Here is a 21,436-nt window from a genome sequence, read left to right as displayed (position 1 = left end):
GGATGTGTTTCTCTGCACTGAGCTTGATTGACAGCTGCACAGAGCTGAAAGCTGAAAAGAGCCTGAGGTCTTCTATTCATCACAGCACTGCAACCATGTGAGGGCAGAAGTGGTCCCCCGGCAGGCTTCATTTATTTCATGCCTGCAGGGAAATGCCCACTTTCTCCTGCTGGAAGATTGGACTATGTGAGCAAGAATAAAGGTAAGATACACAGCTTTTTAAAGCTCGGAATTTTTTTTTTTTTTTTAAGGGTGGGAGGAGTGTTAGGAGTAGTTAGGAAACATAGCCTGAGTTAGTTTAGAAAAGTTTATTTGGTGACAAGTACTTTTTAAGTGTTGTAGTACATTATCATATTCTCCACTATGTGTATTTTTTGTGATTTTAAATGTGTATGTATCTAAATTTTAATGTGTATTGTTTTACAATCTATATGGGTATACATTATAGTTGCCAGCTTTATTTCTTTCTTGGATACTGTTATAATTTGACAATTTGTTGCATTCTTTTATTATTCGCAGTGCCCGTATTTTCGTCTGGTTTCAGGGTGTAACACTGTCATGCACAAAGGTTTACCTTAGAACTAGGGGATGGAGGAGGCGAAGAGAGGCAGGAGGTGGTGCTGGTCACACCAGGACATTCGGAGGAGGACTTCTGGGCCCGCTCCATTCCAATTGGATCAGGGGGATGTCCTACCAACTATATAAAACATAAAAGGGTACGTAATATATCTCTTTGCCACACGTCTGCAAATAACCTCAAGGTAAATACATGAGAAATAGAACTTAAAGGGGTATTCCAGGAAAAATTATTTAATTTTTTTTTTACATATCAACTGGCTCCAGAAAGTTAAACAGATTTGTAAATTATTTCTATTAAAAAATCTTAATCCTTCCAATAATTATCAGCTGCTGAAGTTGAGTTATTCTTTTCTGTCTGGCAACAGTGCTCTCTGCTGACATCTCTGCTTGTCTCGGGAACTGCACAAAGTAGGAGAGGTTTGCTATGGGGATTTGCTCTTACTCCGGACAGTTCCTGAGACAGACAGAGGTGTCAGCAGATAGCACGGTGGTCAGACAGAAAAGAACAACTCAACTTCAGCAGCTGATAAGTACTGGAAGGATTAAGATTTTTTTAATAGAAGTAATTTACAAACCTGTTTAACTTTCTGGAGGCAGTTGATATGTAAAAAAAAATACATATTTTTTTTCATGGATAACCCCTTTAACCCCTTAAGGACCAAGCCCATTTTCACCTTACGGACCAGAGCACATCTGACCACTCACTTTAATCATTAATAACTCTGGAATGCTTTTACTTATGAATTTGATTCCGAGATTGTTTTTTCGTGACATATTCTTCTTTAACATAGCAGTAAAATTTCGACGATACTTGCATCATTTCTTGGTGAAAAATTCCAAAATTTCATAAAAAAATTTGAAAACTTTGCAATTTTCGAACTTTGAAGCTCTCTGCTTGTAAGGAAAATAGACATACCAAATAAATTATATACTGATTCACTTATACAACATGTCTACTTTATATTTGCATCATAAAGTTGACATGTTTTTACTTTTGGAAGACATCAGAGTTCAGCAGCAATTTTCAAATTTTTCACAAAATTTTCTAAATCAGAATTTTTCAGGGACCAGTTCAGGTTTGAAGTGGATTTGAAGAGCCTTCCTATTAGAAATACCCCACAAATGACCCCATTATAAAAACTGCACCCCTCAACGTATTCAAAATGACATTCAGAGAGTGTGTTAATCCTTTAGGTGTTTCACAGGAATAGTAGGAAAGTGAAGGAGAAAATTCAAAATCTGCATTTTTTACACTCGCATGTTCTTGTAGACCCAGTTTTTGCATTTTTATAAGGGGTAAAAGGAGAGAAATCCCCCCAAAATTTGTATCCCAATTTCTCTCGAGTAAGCACATACCTCATGTGTCTATGTAAAGTGTTCAGTGGGCGCAGTAAAGCGCTCAGAAGGGAAGGAACGACAATGGGATATTGGAGAGTGAATTTTTCTGAAATGGTTTTTGGGGGGCATGTCCCATTTAGGAAGCCCCTATGGTGCCAGAACAGCAAAAAAAATCCACGTGGCATACTATTATGGAAACTACACCCCTCAAGGAAAGTAACAAGGGGTACAGTGAGCCTTAACACACCACAGGTTTTTAACGACTTTTCATTAAAGTCGGATGTGTAAATGATTCTTTTTTTTTTTATTTCACTAAAATGCTGGTTTTCCCCCAAATTTTACATTTTTACAAGGGGTAATAGGAGAAATTGCCTAACAAATTTTTTTGGGGGGGGCTTTTTCTCCCGAGTACGAAAATACCCCATATGTGGCCCTAAACTGTTTCCTTGAAATACGACAGGGCTCTGAATTGAGAGAGCGCCATGCGCATTTGAGAACTAAATAAGGGATTTGCATAAGGACGGAACCGGATGCAAGAATTACACTTCCGATACCAAAAATACCCTATGGCAGTGTTTCCCAAACATGGTGCCTCCAGCTGTTGCAAAACTTCCAGCATGCCTGGAAAGTCAATCGCTGTCCGGCAATACTGAGAGTTGTCTTGCAACAGCTGGAGGCTCCGTTTTGAAAACAGTGTCATACGAGAAATTTTTTATTGGGCTGTGTAGGGGTATGTGTATGTAGCGTATTACTTTTTAATTTTGTGTAATGTAGTATAGTGTGGTGTTTTTAGGGTACACCCACACGGCCGGGGTCTATAGCGAGCTTCCCGCTGAGAGTTTGAGCTGCGGCGGATAACTTGCTGCATCTCAAACTTGTAGCAAGAAGCTCGCTGTAGACCCCGGGTACATTCACATGGGGCGGGGGGGGGGGGGGGGGGGGGAGGGGCGCAAACCTCCAGCTGTTGCAAAACTACCACTACCAGCATGCCCTTTGGCTGTCTGTGCATGCTGGCGTTTGAAGTTATGCAACAGCTGGAGGCACACAGGTCGCAAAACACAGAGTTTGTTACTTAACTGTTGCAAAACTACAACTCTCAGCATGCAGTGACAACTGAGGGCATGCTGGGACTTGTAGTTATGCAACAGCTGGAGGCATACTACTAACACTCCCAGCATGCTATTTGGCTGTCCGTGCATGCTGGGGGTTGTATTTATGCAACAGCTGGAGGCACACTGGTTGCAAAACACTGAGTTTGTTACTTAACTCAGTGTTTCCCAAAAAGGGTGCCTTCAGCTGTTGAAAAACTACAACTCCCTGCATGCCCAGACCACCGAAAGACATGTTGGGAGTTAGTTTTGCAACATCTGGAGGGTCAGTGTTTGGTGACCACTGTGCAGTGGTGTCCAAGCTGTAGCCCTCCAGATGTTGCAAAACTTAAACTCCAAGCATGCCCAGACTGTCCAGGCATGCTTGGAGTTGTAGTTCTGCAACATCTGAAGGGCCACATGTTACAGAACTACAACTCCCAGCATGCCTGGACTGTCTGGGCATGCTGGGAGTTGTAGTTTTGCAACATCTGTAAGAGCACAGTTTGGAGACCACTGCACAGTGGTCTCCAAACTGTGGGCCTCCAGATGTTGCAAAACTACAACTCCCAGCATGGCCAGAAAGCCTTTGGCTGTCTGGGCTTGCTGGGAGTTGTAGTTTGGCAACTCCTGGAACGCAGCAGTGAAGATCACTTACCGCTGATCTTCACTGCAGCGTCCGCCGCTGCCTCCACCGGTCCCGCGCTGTCTGTCCGGATACCGCCGCGGGTCCGGACACGATCGCCAGTCCCGGGACATGATCGCTGGTCCCGGGACCATCCGACATTTTCCCTCCGCTCTGCCCCGACATCCAGGGGTGGGGCAGAGCGGGGATTTCACCTCTAACCTCCCGCCCCCCTCCTGCCATTGGTCGCTAGTCCTAACGACCAATGGCAGGGGTTTAGGAGCGAGGTGGCAGCTGCCACCTCGCTCCTATCACTCAGGATGGATCGGAGCGGTCTCTGACTGCTCCTATCATCCCTATTTTCCGGGCGATCGGGTCACCAGAGACCCGATCAGCCCGGAACTCCGCAAGTCCTTGTCATTAGTCAGTGACTAACTGACTGACTAATGACAATGATCTGCAGCAGGGAACCAGTCTGATTGGTCCCCTGCTGCATAGTGTCATCGGTCAGCTGTCCAGGACAGCTGAGATTACGTTTCTATCACCATGCCAACGGACATGGTGATAGAAAATGTATTGGACGTGTATACACGTCCATTTGCGGGAAGGGGTTAAAGGGGTAGTCCAGTGATGAAAAACTTCTCCCCTATCCTAAGGATAGGGGATAAGTTTCAGATTGCAGGGGGTCTGACCGACCGCTGGGGTCCCACGCGATCTCATGTACGGGGCCCCGGTCCGCTGGCCAGATAGCGGGTGTCAACCACCGCACGAATAGGCGGCCGACACGCCCCCTCAATAAAGCGCTATAGCAGAGCCAGAGATTGCCGAAGGCAACGCTTCAGCTCTGCCATAGAGTTGTATTGAGAGGGCGTGTAAGCCGCTGCTTCGTGCGGTGGTCAATACGCCCCCTTCCCGCAGGCTGTCAGGGCCCCATACAGGAGATCGCGGGGGCCCCCAGCGGTCGGACGCCCCCGAGATCTGAAACTTATCCCCTCTCCTTAGGATAGAAGATACGTTTTTCACCACTGGATATCTCCTGTAATGAATTGGCAGCTGTGGAATTCTGGGATCTATCTGAATATAAAAGTCACCTGGTGTCTGTAGTATACAAAACGTATGCTGCGCTCTCAAGAACTAGAGCATAGTTTCCCAACCAGTGTGCCTCCAGCTGTTGCAAAACTACAACTCCCAGCAAGCTATATATACACCAACAAAAAAGAACCAGTAGTGTAAAAGATTTATATTTTATTTAACATATATGCCGATCACAGACATTTAAAAGTACAAAAGAAGAAAATATAAAAACAAGGCACCACAAGAACAACTGTAGTTAGATGAAGGGGGCATGGCAAAATATAAATACATGGAATACAGGGAAACTATCCTTAAAAAAATAGTTAGATTGATATACAGGGTACAAAACCTCGAAGTATAGTAGCTACAGGACAATCAAATATATAGGATATACAAACAAGATGTAAACAAGTCCATATCAAGATGAGATATAAGGTGCAAATATGCAAACAAAGAACATCCTGCCATGCATTACCTGCCTGCCACCTCCTACCCCAACGTATGTTTCACCTGTGCTTCGTCAGGCTGTCTGGGCATGCTGGGAGTTGTAGTTTTGCAACAGCTGGAGGCACCCTGGTTGAAAAATACTCAACTAGAGTGTGACTAGAAGTCTGTTGGTAACAGCAGGTAATAGTGTTGGTCTTTCTTACATCAGGGACTGTATTGCCTTATGGGACATCACTTACCTGAACACTTTAGTGCTGTGTAAATTGATATACTCAAAGGGGTACTCCAGTGGAAAACTTTTTTTTTTTAATCAACTAGTGTCTGGGGGACACAGACCTTGGGTATATGCTGTTGTTGCTAGGAGACTTGACACTATGAAAACCAAAAAGTCGGCTCCTCCCAGCAGGATATACCCACCTACAGAGCCTGAGGTAATCAGTTTAGTCACCAAGCAGTAGGAGATGACCGAGAGGCAGAGAACCAAGACCAGTCCGAGGCAACCAGAACAAAAGATAACTGAACACATCCTCGGACAGGTAACCAAACACAGGAACACCAAAGAAAGGAAGAACCTGCTGTCTCAAAGGCAAATTTTTCCCAAGTCTCCACCTTCTTGTCCGCTGGATCCTTGAAGGCAGCCGCATTACCCAACGGCAGGACAGTCGCCTTAGAGAGGCGGGAGACCGGTAGATCCACAGTTGGAGAGGAGGCCCACCGAGCAATGAGGTCCTTTGCGAAGTGATACCGCGCTTGAACCTTCTTCGTTTCCTGAAACTTTGTCAGGGTGCCTTCAAGCGGACTCCAGCAGGGCATCAAATTCAACGCGAGAGCTGAAAGTCTTGGGTGCCGGTCGGGCACAAAGAAAGGAGACTCCTGGAGACACGTCCGAAGTTCCTGGATCCTTTAGCTGGAAGCTGTCTCATATGGCCGAAACCAATGAGTACACCACATCAGGCATATCTGTGCAGCCCTCTGAGTCTGAGGCCGAATCAGAAACCTCATCCACAAGTTCTTCCAGGTGAATGAGAACGAGGGGAGGCAGCCCTGGAAGAGGTCGGGCACGATGAAAGGCAACTTCTGGAGCCACATCCGAAGATCCTGGGTCCTCTAGATGAAAGGGTTCTCTTATGGTCGAAACCAATGAGTTCACCGTGTCGGCAGAATCCGAGCGGTCCTCTGAGTCAGATGCCGATTAGGAAACCTCATCCACAAGCTCTGCAGGTGAATGGGAACGTGTTGAGGCGGCCCTAGATGAGGGAGAGACTGACCCGGTACGCGGCTCTGGAGAGCCAGATCGGTGACTGCGGGAGCGTCCTATGGAAGAGCTACGCTTGTGATAAGCTGAGGTAGCGGGGCGAGACCTATGATGGGAACGCCCGTACCTGTCCGAAGACCCGGGGATGATTCAGAGGAAACACCCTTATTACGCTTGCGAGAAGCGTAGGGAGAAGGGGAGCGAGTCCCCCCGGAGGGCCGACGGAGGGAGGACCTCTCCAAGGCAGTCACCACAGAACGGGAAACCTGCGCCAAGTCGGATATAGACTATGAGAGGGAAGAAACCCAGGCTAGAGGGATGGCCGAGCCCACCGGGTCTGGTAGAACATCTGGGGTAGTAATATCTGGGGGGTATGGGGGAGCAGTGGTGCAGGTAGAACAAGGAGGTTCAGCAGAACCAGACATTTTTGTGATACAGTTATCACAGGTGTAAAAAGTAACTAAGGACCTAGCTATGTGTTTAGAGGAAGGAACAGTTCTGGGCACGGACATAGTAATAAAAAAGAACGGTCTCACCCAAATCTGTGTCCTTCAGGCTGCTGCTGTGAGAAGAACTCCGGCAAAGAGAGGGAGAAAAGAGAGCAAACGCTGGACCAATGGCCAGAGGGGGCGTGCTAGTAACAAGGGCACTGTTGAATGGCCCTGCAACACCCTGCGTACACACAGCGCTGATTGGAGAGTATTCGCGCCCTCCTGAAAAGCTTCTGCATTCCTGGGTAGGCGGAGCTAAAGCGCACCAGACCGCCAAAATAATAATAGCCCGATCCATGATGGCGCCCGCTCCCAGCCCCGAGCGCACATGCATATGCGCCTCGGGAGAACGGAGCGGGCGAACACAGTCGGCAGTTACACTGCCAAAGTGAAAGTAAAAACGGCGCTGTGTGGCCAGGCTGGAGGAGCGCCCGCAGTAATGAGAGACATGCCGCGGCTGCAGAAGCAGCCGCGTTATACAGTGCACCAAACACACACCTGCCCACACATATGTGTGCCACTGCTCACCCCATAATAAAACTTTCCCCCATAGAAGGCAAAGAGGAGGGAAAAAATCCTCCTGGTCAGTCCCATTAGCCCCCATACAAAAAAGGTGGGCCACAAACTTGGGGTCTACAGCTGTTGAGAATCTGGCACCTAAGGAAAAAAGGGGAACTATACTCACCTTAGTCTGAAGAACTTACCTAATGAAGTCTTCAGTCACGAAGTCTTCAGCCAGCTTTTGTCACCTGCATCATGCCGGGCTTGAGAAGCAAGACGAGTAGGGAAAGGTGGGGGACCCAGACCCATGAGGTACAACCCCAGGCACTGGTCGTTGGCGAGAGGGGGTTGACAGTACATCCGCGATGTCTGTGCCCCCTCAATCGCAAATGGGGAAACAGTGAACACTATGTTCCTGAGTCCCCACTTGAAAACAGGAAAATAAAAGGAAATAAACTAAACATCCCTAATCTAGAAAAATAAAAAAGTTAGACCAGGTCTGGGGAGAACCTCAGACCAGTGTCCATCTACTGCAGACACTAAGCTTAAACTGATTATCTCAGGCTCTGTAGGCGGGTATATCCTGCTGGGAGGAGCCGACTTTTTCGTTTTCATAGTGTCAAGTCTCCTAGCAACAACAGCATATACCCAAGGTCTGTGTCCCCCAATGGAGCCGATAGAGAAAATCTTAATGCTTCCAGTACTTATTAGCTGCTGAATACTACAGAGGAAACTATTTTCTTTTTGGAACACAGTGCTCTCTGCTGACATCACGACCACAGTGCTCTCTGCTGACATCTCTGTCCATTTTCAGAACTGTCCAGAGCAGCATACATTTTCTATGGGGATTTTCTCCTACTCTGGACAGTTCTTAAAATGGACAGATATGTCAGTAGAGAGCACTGTGCTCGTGATGCCAGCAGAGAGCACTGTGTGTCCAAAAAGAAAAGAATTTCTTCTGTAGTATTCAGCAGCTAATAAGTACTGGAAGGATTAATATTTTTTTAATAGAAGCAATTTACAAATCTGTTTAACTTTCTGGCACCAGTTGATTTAAAAAAAATAAAATAAAAAGCTTTCCCCCGGAGTACCCCTTTAAGCACAGACTATGTGTACACTGGCTCCCCTGAGGATGTCCACGTGTATAAACTTACCACATGAGGACAGAAACACGTAGGGATTGCATGCTTATATGCATAAATTTTTTTGGGTCAGTACCATTTGGATATACAAGTGTATATATATAGGTTCCTGTGTCTGCCATAGAACAATCTTTTCTTTATATTCTAATATTGAATATGTATAAAACTGTGAAATATCCTATTTTTAACAAATTCATTTTTGGGGAATGCACTTTTTTTCTCCTGGTGGATTTTACTTTGTATCAAAAAAGTTGGATTTTACGTCACTTTTAGTTCTACTTCTTTATAATGGTGTAAGGAAACGTAGAGCAAGACAACAAAGCGACCATAAAGAAGCTGAGGATTCCTACTACTTACCGGAATTCGTCCATGCTGTGGTTGACCTGTAGTCCCAGACCTTCCTGATCTCTTGCCTCCTTCAGGCTTCATTCCTCCATCAGGGGAGCTACGCTGACTACAGCTGCTGGAGGAGAGCTGGGAATCACTGCTTAGATCCACTCCGCTGTCCGACTGACTCATCTAGGATTCACATTAATCCACTGTCAGCCATTAACAGCCCCGCGGCCTTCACTACAGACTGACAAACACATTTCTACTTGCCTCAGTATGAATGGTGTCCTCGTAAGAATGCAGAGGGTCCATCCAGGAATCCATTGGGTAAGAGGAGCGGAGCTTACCTCTATCTTCTGACATTGGGTGTTATACCAAAGGAAAGAAAACGGTGATACACAAACAGAACCAACAAAGAACAAACACAAAAAGAAGACGTTAGAGGAGAGGACATCCTGGGGAAAAGTCTATAATGTCATCTAGAGCAGAAACAAGTATATTGTCAACTATAGGCTGAAAAAGATAAAAGCAGAAGGAAATCACATCCACGGCTCGTGTCCCTCACAAATACCATGTCTGAAAAACCAACCATCTGATAATGGTTTACAACAAGAATGCTGGGAGTTGTAGTTTGCAACAGCGGGAGGCACAATGCTTGGGAAACACTGGCCTTGGGACTCTCCAGGCTGAAACACTTGTATTAAAGGGATATTCCAGTGAAAAACAATTTTTTTCATATCAACTGGCTCCAGAAAGTTAAACAGATTTGTAAATTACTTCTATTAAAACATCTTAATCCTTCCAGTAGTTATCAGCTGCTAAAGTTGAGTTGTTCTTTTCTGTCTAATAACAGTGCTCTCTGCTGACACCTCTGTCTGTCTCAGGAACTGTCCAGAGCAGGAGAGGTTTGCTACGGGAATTTGCTGCTACTCTGAAAAGTACTAGAGACAGACAGACAGGTGTAAGCAGAGGGCACCGTTGTCAGCCAGAAAAGAACAACTCAACTTCAGCAGCTGATAAGTACTGGTAGGATTAAGATTTTTTTAATCAAAGTAATTTACAAATCTGTTCCACATTCTGGAATCAGTTGATACGAAAAAAATAATTTCACGAGAATAACCCTTTAAGCAGTGAGAATCCAGCATATGATAAGGGGGGTGTAAAACTGTTAACTACGATACACGTCAAGCATACTTTACTGCAGGGGTCCTCAAACTACGGCCCGCGGGCCACATGCGGCCCGCCGAGGACATTTATCCGTCCCGCCGCTGCCTGGGACATCCCTGTGTCCCAAAAGATGTTTTCGGGACACAGGGATGCGCTCTCGGAGACCCCGCGTTTACTTTAAAAACCGAACGGGGCGCGGAGGAGCGGGGCAGCGATGAGGACGTGCGCTGGCCAGCTAGGTAAGTGTTACCAGCGGCACGTCGGCTTCGGTGCTCCGACCACCCCGCTCCTTCGATCCCGAGACTTACTGCTATGTCCGGACCGGAGGAGCGGTGGTCGGAGCACTGAAGTGGGGCAGAACACAGGCATACAGCCTCCAGCCATACACTGGCTGGAGGCTGTATGTCTGTGGGGGAATATACTGCACCTAATGTGGGGGGGACTATACTGCACCTAATGTGGGGGGGGACTATACTGCACCTAATGTGGGGGGGGGGGGCGCGACTATACTGCACCTAATGTGGGGGGACGACTATACTGCACCTAATGTGGGGGGGCGGGGGGGGGGGAGACTATACTGCACCTAATGTGGGGGGGACGGGACACACACTATACTGCACCTAATGTGGGGGGGGGGACACTATACTGCACCTAATGTGGGGGGGGGGGACACTATACTGCACCTAATGTGGGGGGGACACTATACTGCACCTAATGTGGGGGGGGACACTATACTGCACCTAATGTGGGGGGGACGGGACACTATACTGCACCTAATGTGGTGGGGGGGGGGGACACTATACTGCACCTAATGTGGTGGGGGGGGGACACACTATACTGCACCTAATGTGGGGGGGACGACGACTATACTGCACCTAATGTTGGGGGGGGACTATACTGCACCTAATGTTGGGGGGGGGGGACTACACTGCACCTAATGTGGGGGGGACTACACTGCACCTAATGTTGGGGGGACTATACTGCACCTAATGTTGGGGGGGGGGGGACTATACTGCACCTAATGTTGGGGGGGGGGGGGACTATACTGCACCTAATGTGGGGGGGGGGGGACTATACTGCACCTAATGTGGGGGGGACTATACTGCACCTAATGTGGGGGGGACTATACTGCACCTAATGTGGGGGGGACTATACTGCACCTAATGTGGGGGGGACTATACTGCACCTAATGTGGGGGACTATACTGCACCTAATGTGGGGGACTATACTGCACCTAATGTGGGGGACTATACTGCACCTAATGTGGGGGACTATACTGCACCTAATGTGGGAAGCTATACTGCACCTAATTTGGGGGAACATACTGCACCTAATGTGGGGAGCTATACTGCACCTAATTTGGGGGAACTGTACTGCACCTAATGTGGGGGAATTGTACGGCACCTATTGTAGGGGAACTGTACTGCCAACCCTAATGTGTGGGAACTACAACCTAATGTGGGGGGAACTGTGCTGCGTACTTAAAGTGGTAGTCCACTAATAAGATATATGTGTGCATAGGAATTTGTTCACGTGAACTGGCCCCCCGTTTAAAAAGTTTGAGGACCCCTGCTTTACTGTATGGTCAAAATACTTTACTTTTGAAACTGTTTTACCCTCCTGTAATGTGCTGAAGTTTGGAGTGCTGGGTTCTCTCTGCTTCTGTCATCTGTCTTCACTAGGCTCAACACATGACCAAAGCAGTCATTGCTTTGGCCTAGTAAGAAAGGTGAATATGCTGCACCAATGTCCTGCTATGTAGGAAGGACTATTTAAAGGGGTACTCCGGTAGAAAAAGGAAGATTTTTTGTACTCCCCATAAAATCTCTTTCTTGTAGCCTTCATTGGGGGACACCTATACTGATGGGTATATGCTCTTGCCACTAGGAGGCACTGACACTAGAAAAAAAAAAAAAGTCGGCTCCTCCCTGGCAAGAGATACACGCCCACTGGAAGTGAGGTAATCCGTTTTGTCACAAAGCGTAGGAGAAGCCAACCAAGAGACAAGTCCGAAGGACCCCAGAAAGGAATCCCGGAAAACGACCAAGAACCGGAAAAAGCTATCCGGACAAGAATGAAGACATGGGTGGGTGCTGTGTCCCCAATGAAGGCTACGAGAAAGATTTTATGGTAAGCTCAAAAAAAAAATCTCCATTTCTCAGCCGCTCTTCATTGCGGGACACAGAGACCATGGGACGTTCCAAAGCAGTCCCTGGGGTGGGAAGAACAACCACTAGAGGAAGGGAGTCAGTCCGGAGACTGAACCACAGCCGGCAGTAAGACTCATGGATGAGACCCTGGGCTAAAAGGCAACAGAGGCCTGGAACTGTGCGTCCGGCAGGTCCCACTGTCCATGGAGATGGACTAGGACACCAAGGAAGGGACTGTCCTTAGAAGAGACTCTAAACCAACGTCCATATGGAGAGACAAGAAGGGGTGATGCAGAGACCCGATGGGCCAAACCAACCTGGAAGGAGGTAGGAAACCAACTCCAAGAAGCACAGAAAAAGACAGAGGGAGAGCCCGGTTGGGAACAAAAAAGGAAAAGGGAACAACAAGAGCACCATACAGAGGACCAACCGAAACCAGAGAACCTGGAGAGAAAACGCCAGGGAGAGCCGAAGGCGAGTCAGTCAAGGTGAAGACCAGAAACTTCTGGAAAAGAGAGACGGGAACAGTCTCCGGAGAAGCATAGTGCAGAAGATCCAAACGGGAAAGCTGTAGGCGCCAAAAAACACTGTCCCAGGGGCACAGCATGAGCACCCGGGAAGAAGAGTCTGAACAGCGGGAAGAACCATAGCCATGCTGCAGCCGAAAAGTGGCCCTACTGGAACAACCTGGTAGGCAGACTTGCCGTCCAAATCCAGAGTAAATGGACCCTGAAGGGGGAAAAGGAAAATAAGGAGTAACCCGGAAAAACGGAATGGCGACATGGAACTGGAGACTCTCGAGACACCAGGAGGTGAAGGGGGAGCAAAACCAACAACCGCGAAACACTCTGGGAAACATACTGCTATGTCGGGACAAGAAGAAGAGCAGTACAGAACAACCGCACCACAATGGAATTGTGGAGAAGCCTGGGCAGGGGCACTACACGTGCCCGGGACCGCAATCATCATGAAGGCCCGAAGGACCAGGAGGACCGACCCAGAGAATAAAAGGTACACCTCAGCAGTCTCGGAGACCAGGATTACTTGGTCTTGGACCCAGTAGTCGGAGTGAACCAGAGCACTCCCAGTAACGTCTCGTCAGGATGGAAATGGAGGGAAAAGCAAAAGGGGACACACCGACACTGACAAAGGGAAGGATGAGCACACCCTTCCCGGATATTGCACCATGGAAGGAAGAGAGCAATGGCAGACTGGCTGGCGCTGAGCTATGCACGTCTGCATAAACCCCTCCTACAAAGGAAAATGCCCTAACTGCATGAGCAGCAATAGACAACTAGAAACAGGAGGAGAGCCAGGCTACAATAGTGAGCAGTAAGCACAAAAGCAGAGCCACCGAAAAGCACTTCCGATCAATCCCAGCAAAGGCCCAGCAAGGTACCTCACCTTGAAAGGCGAGAAGGCTCCATCATAGTGGAGGGGAAAACAAGGGGAGGTGGAGACGAAACTCAAGCACTGACCGTGCCAAGCTTCCTGATCCCAGTACCCCCGTGGAAGGGAACTTCCCAAGAGTGCCCGGTTGGGAGCAAAGAAATGCCGCCCTACGGTAACGGATCAAAGCACTGGGTGGACGTAGCCCCAAGGGATCCTGCTAAAACACACAATTGCGTTGGAAACCGTGCAGACAGCAGTCTGGTTGAATCTCCAGGGACTGCATAAAGGCCCGCAACCGCCATTCGCATATGCTCCCTCACAAAAGTGATAACTCTGCAGAATTAGGCATGGCAGAAGCATAGGGCAAAAAACATTGTGGCGATAGCGCTATCTGGAAAAAAAGACGGACCTCATGTACAGTCCCAGAAAAGCATACAGCAGATATTAATCTGATAAAAACAGATATTACGGGCAAAAAACTGTAATAGTTATAAGCTGCCACAGAGGGAGCAACAACAAAAAAAAAACAATACCATTAACAGCCGCTAGAGGGCGTTTTCTAGTCAAAGAGACCAGAGGAAGACAATTTGCGCTGATCCTTGCCCATCAGGACGGGAGAAGAGAGGAACTGCAGGCTGTGAAAAGCACCACTGGTGCATAAGCAGCAAATCGCGTGCCCCGGCAAGTCCCCACACAGCTGCACTAAGCCAGCAGCTGTGTACAGCCAGTGGTGACCGTGAGCGCAGGGAGCCGCGAACTAAACAGGAGCGGTGATGCAGTGTGCTGTAAGAGCGCTTGCCGCTCTGAGGCCAGGGGGGATGACAGCGGTGCCCGGCTAGACAGGCTTCTGCTGAGCTGGAGGAGAAATGGCCTGGAACCAGGGAGTCAGAGGAGGGAGACAGCCTCTGACATCCCTGGTAGTGGGAACATCTACTGCAGCGCCTTAAGCCTGGAGGGCTCGCTGTGGGATTAGGGGCGGAGCTAAGCTCCATTCATGAGAGGTGCAGCAAGGCACTGGGGTTTTCCTGTCCGGCGCTCCCAAGACCGCGCCCACGCCGAGCAAAAGGAGAAAGGGGGGCGGAGCTACCTGCTGCCATTATGGGTCCCGCTGACCAGCAAGCGCCGGAGGAGATCCTACCAGCTGAAGTAAAGAAAATCAGTGGCCGCAGAAAGTACAGGGAGCTGCTGCAAAAGCCAGCTGGTTCCCTGAGACCGAAATGGCTGCCGTAACTGTGAGTCTGGCAGGCGGACAGGTGGAGGGGATGATATACTCACCCATGGTCTTCATATACTCACCCTGAAGTCTTCAACCAGCTTATGGCCACGCTGCATCATACCAGGCTAAGATAGCGGGGCGAGCAGGGGCAAGTGGGGGACTCGGACCCAGGGTACAACCTCCAGGTACTGGCCGTTGGCGAGAAGGGGTTGACAGTACATGCTCTATGTCTGTGCTCCTTGGTCACATATGGGGGAACAGGTAGCACCATACTCCTGAACCCCCACCTGAAAAAGGGAAACAAAAGGGAGCAAAAAGCTAACTAAACAGACCTTACTAGAAAATAATAAAAAAGGACCAGGTCCGGGGAGCTCCCACACCTGGGTCTGCCTCCTACTGACACTAGCTAAAACTGATTACCTCACTTCCAGTGGGCGGGTATATCCTGCCAGGGAGGAGCCGACTTCTTTCCTAGTGGCAAGAGCATATACCCATCAGTATAGCTGTCCCCAATGAAGAGCAACCGAGAAACATTTGCTTTAAATCAACTGGTGCCAGAAAGTTAAACAGATTTGTAAATTACTTCTATTAAAAAATCTTAATCCTTCCAGCATCGGCTGCTGTATACTACTACTACTACAGAGGAAGTTCTTTTCTTTTTGAATTTCTTTTCTGTCTGACCACAGTGGTCTCTGCTGACATATCTGTCCATGTCAGGAACTGTCCAGAGCAGGAGAGGTTTGCTATGGGGATTTGCTCATACTCCAGACAGTTTCTGACATGGGCAGAGGTGTCAGCAGAGAGAACTGTGGTCAGACAGAAAAGAACTTCCTCTGTAGAGCAGCTGATAAGTACTGGATGGATCAAGATTTTTAAATAGAAGTCATTTACAAATCTGTTTAACTTTCTGGCACCAGTTGATTTAAAAAATATATATTTATATATTTTCCATTGGAGTACCCCTTTAAAGGCCCAAAGCACAAAGCAAGCGGTGTTCTAGGGTAAAACTTGGTGACAGGTTCCCTTTAAAAATCTACAGAATGCACTTAAGCCCACGCAGATTTTATTTTTTCTTCAGAGCGTGTGAATGGGGTTTGTATAGCCCCATTTACATGCGGTATACTGTGCTCATGATAGTTTTTGACACTTCATTAGATTTTCTGTAGACCAGGTGAGCTGGGAGCCGCCATTTCTATAGATATTTGTAACTTCTAACATTCTGTGATAAGTGTATTAGCTGCTAACTTACTGCTCTGCTCTCTGTTCCAGACCCCTGAACCAAGTGAGGCTAACTGATGGCCTCCAGTGATGCGCTGTGTCCACACCTTGGCAGACATGGACATCCCTTCATGAGGTACATCCTACAAATAATAAATAAATAAATCAATAAATAATAAAAGAAAAAATTTACAAAGAACCTGACCATAGACAGACAGGAGACCTGCTAGGTATGATTTACAATGCATCACCACACAGTCATGTCACCATACCTCTCGTGCTCGTCGAGGCCGCATATTTCGTTTTGGTGCGGGAACTGCAAAATTGTTGCTAACTGATTCAGCGCGCTCGGCGAGGAGAGAATCTGTAAGATGAATTTAACAATTAATTATGCAGGAACATACAAGGTCACATCATCCCATAAGTCTTAAAGGGGTTCTGTGCTGGAAAAGATTTTTTTCTAAATGAACTGGTGCCAGAAAGTTAAACAGGTTTGTAAATTACTTCTATTAAAAAAAAAAAAATCTTAATCCTTCCAGTACTTAGCTGCTGTATGTTCTTTTCTTTTTGAATTTCCTTTCTGTCTGACCACAGTGCTCTCCCCTGACACCTCTGTCCATGTCAGGAACTGTCCAGAGCATGATAGGTTTTCTATGGGGATTTGCTCCTTCTCAGGACAGTTCCTAAAATGGACAGAGGTGTCAGCAGAGAGCACTGTGGTCAGACAAAGGAAATCCTAAAAGAAAACAACATCCTCAGCTGATAAAAAAATCTTAATCCTTCCAGTACTTATCAGCTGCGGTATACTACAGAGGATGTTATTTTCTTTTTGGATTTCCTTTCTGTCTGACCACAGTGCTCTCTGCTGACACCTCTGTCCATTTTAGGAACTGTCCTGAGAAGGAGCAAATCCCCATAGAAAACCTATCCTGCTCTGGACTGTTCCTGACATGGACAGAGGTGTCAGCAGAGAGAACTATGGTCAGACAGAAAGGAAATTCGAAAAGAACTTCCTGTGGATCATACAGCAGCTAAGTACTGGAAGGATTAAGATTTTTTTAAAAGAAGTAATTAAAAAATATGTTTAACTTTCTGGTACCAGTTGTTTTAAATAAAAAAAAAATGTAAAAAATTTTTTTTTTTTCCAGTGGAGTACCCCTTTAATAGATATGAAAGAAAACTCACCTGTTCTTGACTGAGCGCGGCCACTTGGAAGTTCCACGTTCTGTTTGACAGCTATGGCTTTGCCGTGTCGTTGCCCTAGTTCACTGAGCGCCTGTTGTATACCTGCAGGATCACTGTGAATCACCCGGTCCACCCGATAGACCGCGCTTGTGTTAGGAGGTGGATGAGACAGATGTACAGGTGGAGGAGGACGATCATCGTTCATCCGGCCACTGGAATTAAACAACAATCTATAAATCCTATACAGCATGGTGTAATCCTATCTCCAGCATTTATGACACAACCAAAAAACACTGTGTAGCTTGCTGTGCTATGCGGTTTACAGTCCCACTACCCTCTAAAACAGTGTATCCCAACCAGGGTGCCTCCAGGTGTCGCAAAACTACAACCCCCAGCATGCCTGGACAGCCAAAGGCTGTCCAGGCATGCTGGGAGTTGTAGTTTTGCAACATCTGGAGGCACCCTGGTTGGGATACACTGCTCTTAGGGTTTGTTCACACAGAGAATTCAGCGAAGAAAATTTCCTTGCTGGATTACTATGTGGATATGTCAAATGTTACAGATTACATCACCCCTTTAGGATAATGCTGCAATCAAAAGGGTTATTAAAGGGGTACAGCAGTCACGCCCCCTCCCATAGACTTGCATTGGGGGGCGGGGCGCGACGTCACAGGGGGCGGAGTCGTGACGTCACGCTCTTCTGCTCGCGTGGTCGGGCTCCGAAGCCTCCAGCGTTGCTGGAAGCCGTTGAGGTGGGTGCTGCAGCAGAGATCCCGGGGGTCCCCAGCAGCGGGACCCCCGCGATCTGACATCTTATCCGCTATCTTTTGGATAGGGGATAAGATGTCTAGGGGCGGAGTACCCCTTTAAGGAATAGAAAAACAGAGCTAATTTCTTCCAAAAAAAACAGCAGCACCTCAGTTCTCAGGTTGGGTGTGGTATTACATCTTCAAGAAGAAAAGATGTCCGGCGCTAGGAAGTGCACTTAAAACTTGCTTTATTTGCTTGACAGGAGTCACACACAGTACAGGTAAGGAACGTCCGACGCGTTTCGCACTCACAGGTGCTTAATGTCTACAATTAAGCACCCGTGAGTGTGAAACGCGTCAGACGTTCCTTACCTGTACTGTGACTCTTGTCAAGCAAATAAAGCAAGTTTTAAGTGCACTTCCTAGCGCCGGACATCTTTTCTTCTTGGATTGTTCTTGTGAAGCCGAGGCGGGACCGGCGGGTCCGATTACGCAGGTGTGCATTGGAGGTCGTTGGTGCAGAGCAGACAGCACTACTTGTTCACGGCATTACATCTTTACTTCAATGGAGTGGAGCTGCATTACCACATCCAACCTCAGTTTTTTCTATTCCTGGACAATCCCCGCTAGGGTACTTCACTGCCCCTGCGTTTGGAACATTTAAGGGTTGTGATGTCATGGTCACGCCCCTTGTGAAGTCACACCACGCCCCCTCAATGCAAGTCTATGGAGGGGACACGCCCCCTCCCATAGACTTGCATTGAGGGGCATGGCATGACATCACAAGGGGCGTGACCATGACATCACGACCCCCTCGCCTCCCACACCCAGCATTCTAAAGGAATGCCAGGTGTTGCACAGAGATAGAGGGGGTCCCAGCTGCAGGACCCCCCCGTGCTGAGTACCCCTTTAAGTGACTAAAAATCATCAGCTGAAAACACATGGACTTACCCTCTGTTTCGTGGAGAGGGCCAGCTTCTTTTCTCTCCAGACCTGCCGCCTCCTCCACCCCGTCCAGATCTCTGTCCACCAGGATGCATGGGTCGACGGTTTTGTCTCTCCATGACCGGTCTTTGGCTGGAGAAGCTTCTCTTTGACAGATCTTTTCTTTGGTCTCTTCCTACGGTAGAAGCAGGGGGGCCAACAACTAATCCTCCATTTTGGACAGGAATGCCGCCCTTTTCTTTTTTCTCTGTGAAGTCGCTGCTTTCAGATGCAGTCTCCCACTCCTCATTCGCCTGGTCAGAGTTGGCATTGCATGGCTCTGGTGACTTGGGTCCCCGTCTGGGTATGATGCGCTCCTCCTCAGGCTGTGCTGGACGCTGGTGCTGTTCCTGGATTGTGGGTATGGGCTGCTGGGGTGGCAGCATGCCAGCCCCATTTCCAGCTCGGGCAGCATTCTCCCTCTCCTGCTTCAGCCTCCGGAAGCGTGGAGGTTTGTCCTGCTGCTGCGATCGCCCGTGCCGTCTTCTCCTGGGTGGAGGAGGAACCCTTTCATCATTGAGCATTGGGGGACTCATTGGCACCATCAACTTCTCATTTTTCCTCTCAGACTTGTTAGGCTGAATTGGTGGCTGTGCAGGAGGGTGCGATACAAGTGGCTGCTGCCTGGGGAGTGGATTCCAGGACACCGGTACACTAGAGGATCCTCCTCTTCCCCTTCTAGAGGGAACTCCCCTAGGAGTGAAAATACGACCCCCTCTACCAGAGTCCCGACCCTTTTCTTGGTGTCGAGGATTAACGGTAGAAGATTCAGTGTGGTGGTGGTGGTTGTGGTGATGCTGCTGCAGGGAAAGTCCATTCTTTGCTGCCTCTTTTTCAGAGTTGACCGGCTCCGTTTCGCTTCCAGTTTCAGAACCACGCTGCCGTCTTCTTTTGGGAACTTCTTCATACTCTGAACCTTCACTTCTTGTTTCACTGGCATTACGTTCCCGTTCAACAGCATTTGGGAACGGCTTACCCATCGTATCAGCCTCCTCTCTATAGAAGGGGCTTTCTCTCCTGTAGCCACCACGAAACTCACGACTCCGGCCTCTGCCACCACGTCCACGGCCACTGTATGCCCCGCGAAAACCTCGTCCCCTTGCGAAATATTCCCCTCTGCCACGTCCACGAGATGATGAGACAAGTGCAGGGGAGCCTCGAGCATTGACAATGCTTACAGGTTCCTTCCTTCTACGTGAAGGAGACCCGGTGGATTGTTCTCCCTCTCTATTAGAATGATTGGTCTGTCTGGGCTTTAGAGCCTCTGTTGCTGTTACCGGTGTCTGACTCGTCTTACCGTCCTGGTGATCTCTGGCAGCAGACTCCTCTTTTCTAACACTCCTCTTGATAGGACCTGCACGTTTGTGACCAGATGTCTGAGATGGCGCTCCGCCTGTAACTGTATTATTTTCCTCCTGTCTCCGGCCCCCACCTCCAGGCCTGGGCCCCCAGCGTGTTTCAGTCTTGGATTCACGACGAGGTGGTCTGTGATACTCATTCCTGCCGCCACTTTGTCTTTCAGGTTTTGTCTCCTCTTTGGTCATTTCTTTCCTGTCCTCCTTGTGTCGTCCACTACCGACTTCCACTTTTGAAGAGGCATCTGGCAGGGATGCGGGAGCTGGAGGAGCAACAGCTGCTTCTCTGCGGAGTATAACTGGTTCATCATCTGCTCGACGGGGCTGTGTGGAAGGAGCAGACGCCGGAGTAGGCTGAGCAGGAGAAGGATCTGAACGTCTCTGCTCGATGGAAGGAGCAGGGTGTGGCTGCTGGGCAGCCTGGTGGTTCCGTTGCTGGTGCCATGATCGCTGCTCATCTACCGGATACCGGTGCCCAACAACATTTTCTTGATAAGTAGTAAAATTGCCCAAGTAAGGTGCAGGCTGAGACTGCTGGGGAGCAAGAGGACGAACAGGTGGAGTTTCACTTCTGAAAAGAAAGACAACAGAACAAGAATGAGGATCTTCAGCATCATATAGGAAGCATAATACAACTAAAACAAAGTCATACATGGCCATAACTGAAGTGGTACCCACCTCAGATCCCTTTCCTCCTCTTCTGTATTCTGCCTCAGAGGAGATGCCATCGGACGTGCATCTGGAGGGTTGTACATCTCTCCACCCCAGATTAGTTTGGAGTCTGCTGGAGGAGTTCCTCGTTCTCTGATCAGTGGTGCATGGCGCTCATATCCATCAGACCCTGAACCCCCACTATCTGATCGCTCCCGGGACATCAGTCCTAGAAGAAAACATAGACCAAGGCAGAACGTTCTGAATCACTTACTTAGAAAGGAAAATATTAAAAAGGATTTGCCCAAACCAGTAATCTAAAAAGTTAGTGTCATGAAAAACAAAAAAACATTTGATGTGTCATGCAGACATGTGACTAGTTTTGACTGCTCGTGGTCTCAGTGCCAAAATCTCCATCAATTACTAGATAGACGGGTAAAGCTGAGGAAAACTTGATTCACTCAATGCTCAGCATTCATTGCAGAAGACGGGCTGCATT

At 48.1% G+C, this 21,436-nt stretch overlaps 1 protein-coding gene across 2 annotated transcripts in view; it reads right to left on the bottom strand.

Moving 5' to 3' along the window:
- Positions 1 to 21,436, bottom strand: part of PRRC2A (proline rich coiled-coil 2A) — an 85,466-nt gene that overhangs the window by 15,222 nt on the left and 48,808 nt on the right. For both annotated transcript variants that reach the window (XM_056541040.1, XM_056541041.1), the window contains 8 exons: positions 20,965 to 21,166; positions 18,899 to 20,857; positions 17,199 to 17,410; positions 16,286 to 16,377; positions 16,045 to 16,156; positions 9,141 to 9,226; positions 8,898 to 9,059; positions 575 to 697 (listed from right to left, as the gene is read on the bottom strand). In XM_056541040.1, the coding sequence (XP_056397015.1) occupies positions 575 to 697; positions 8,898 to 9,059; positions 9,141 to 9,226; positions 16,045 to 16,156; positions 16,286 to 16,377; positions 17,199 to 17,410; positions 18,899 to 20,857; positions 20,965 to 21,166 (2,948 nt within the window). The remainder of the gene's footprint in view (positions 1 to 574; positions 698 to 8,897; positions 9,060 to 9,140; positions 9,227 to 16,044; positions 16,157 to 16,285; positions 16,378 to 17,198; positions 17,411 to 18,898; positions 20,858 to 20,964; positions 21,167 to 21,436) is intronic.

Source organism: Hyla sarda, chromosome 9 (assembly GCF_029499605.1).
Source record: "Hyla sarda isolate aHylSar1 chromosome 9, aHylSar1.hap1, whole genome shotgun sequence".
Classification (NCBI taxonomy): Eukaryota; Metazoa; Chordata; class Amphibia; order Anura; family Hylidae; genus Hyla; species Hyla sarda.
Note: the sequence above shows the minus strand (reverse complement) of the source record. Positions and strands in the feature narration are given on the sequence as shown.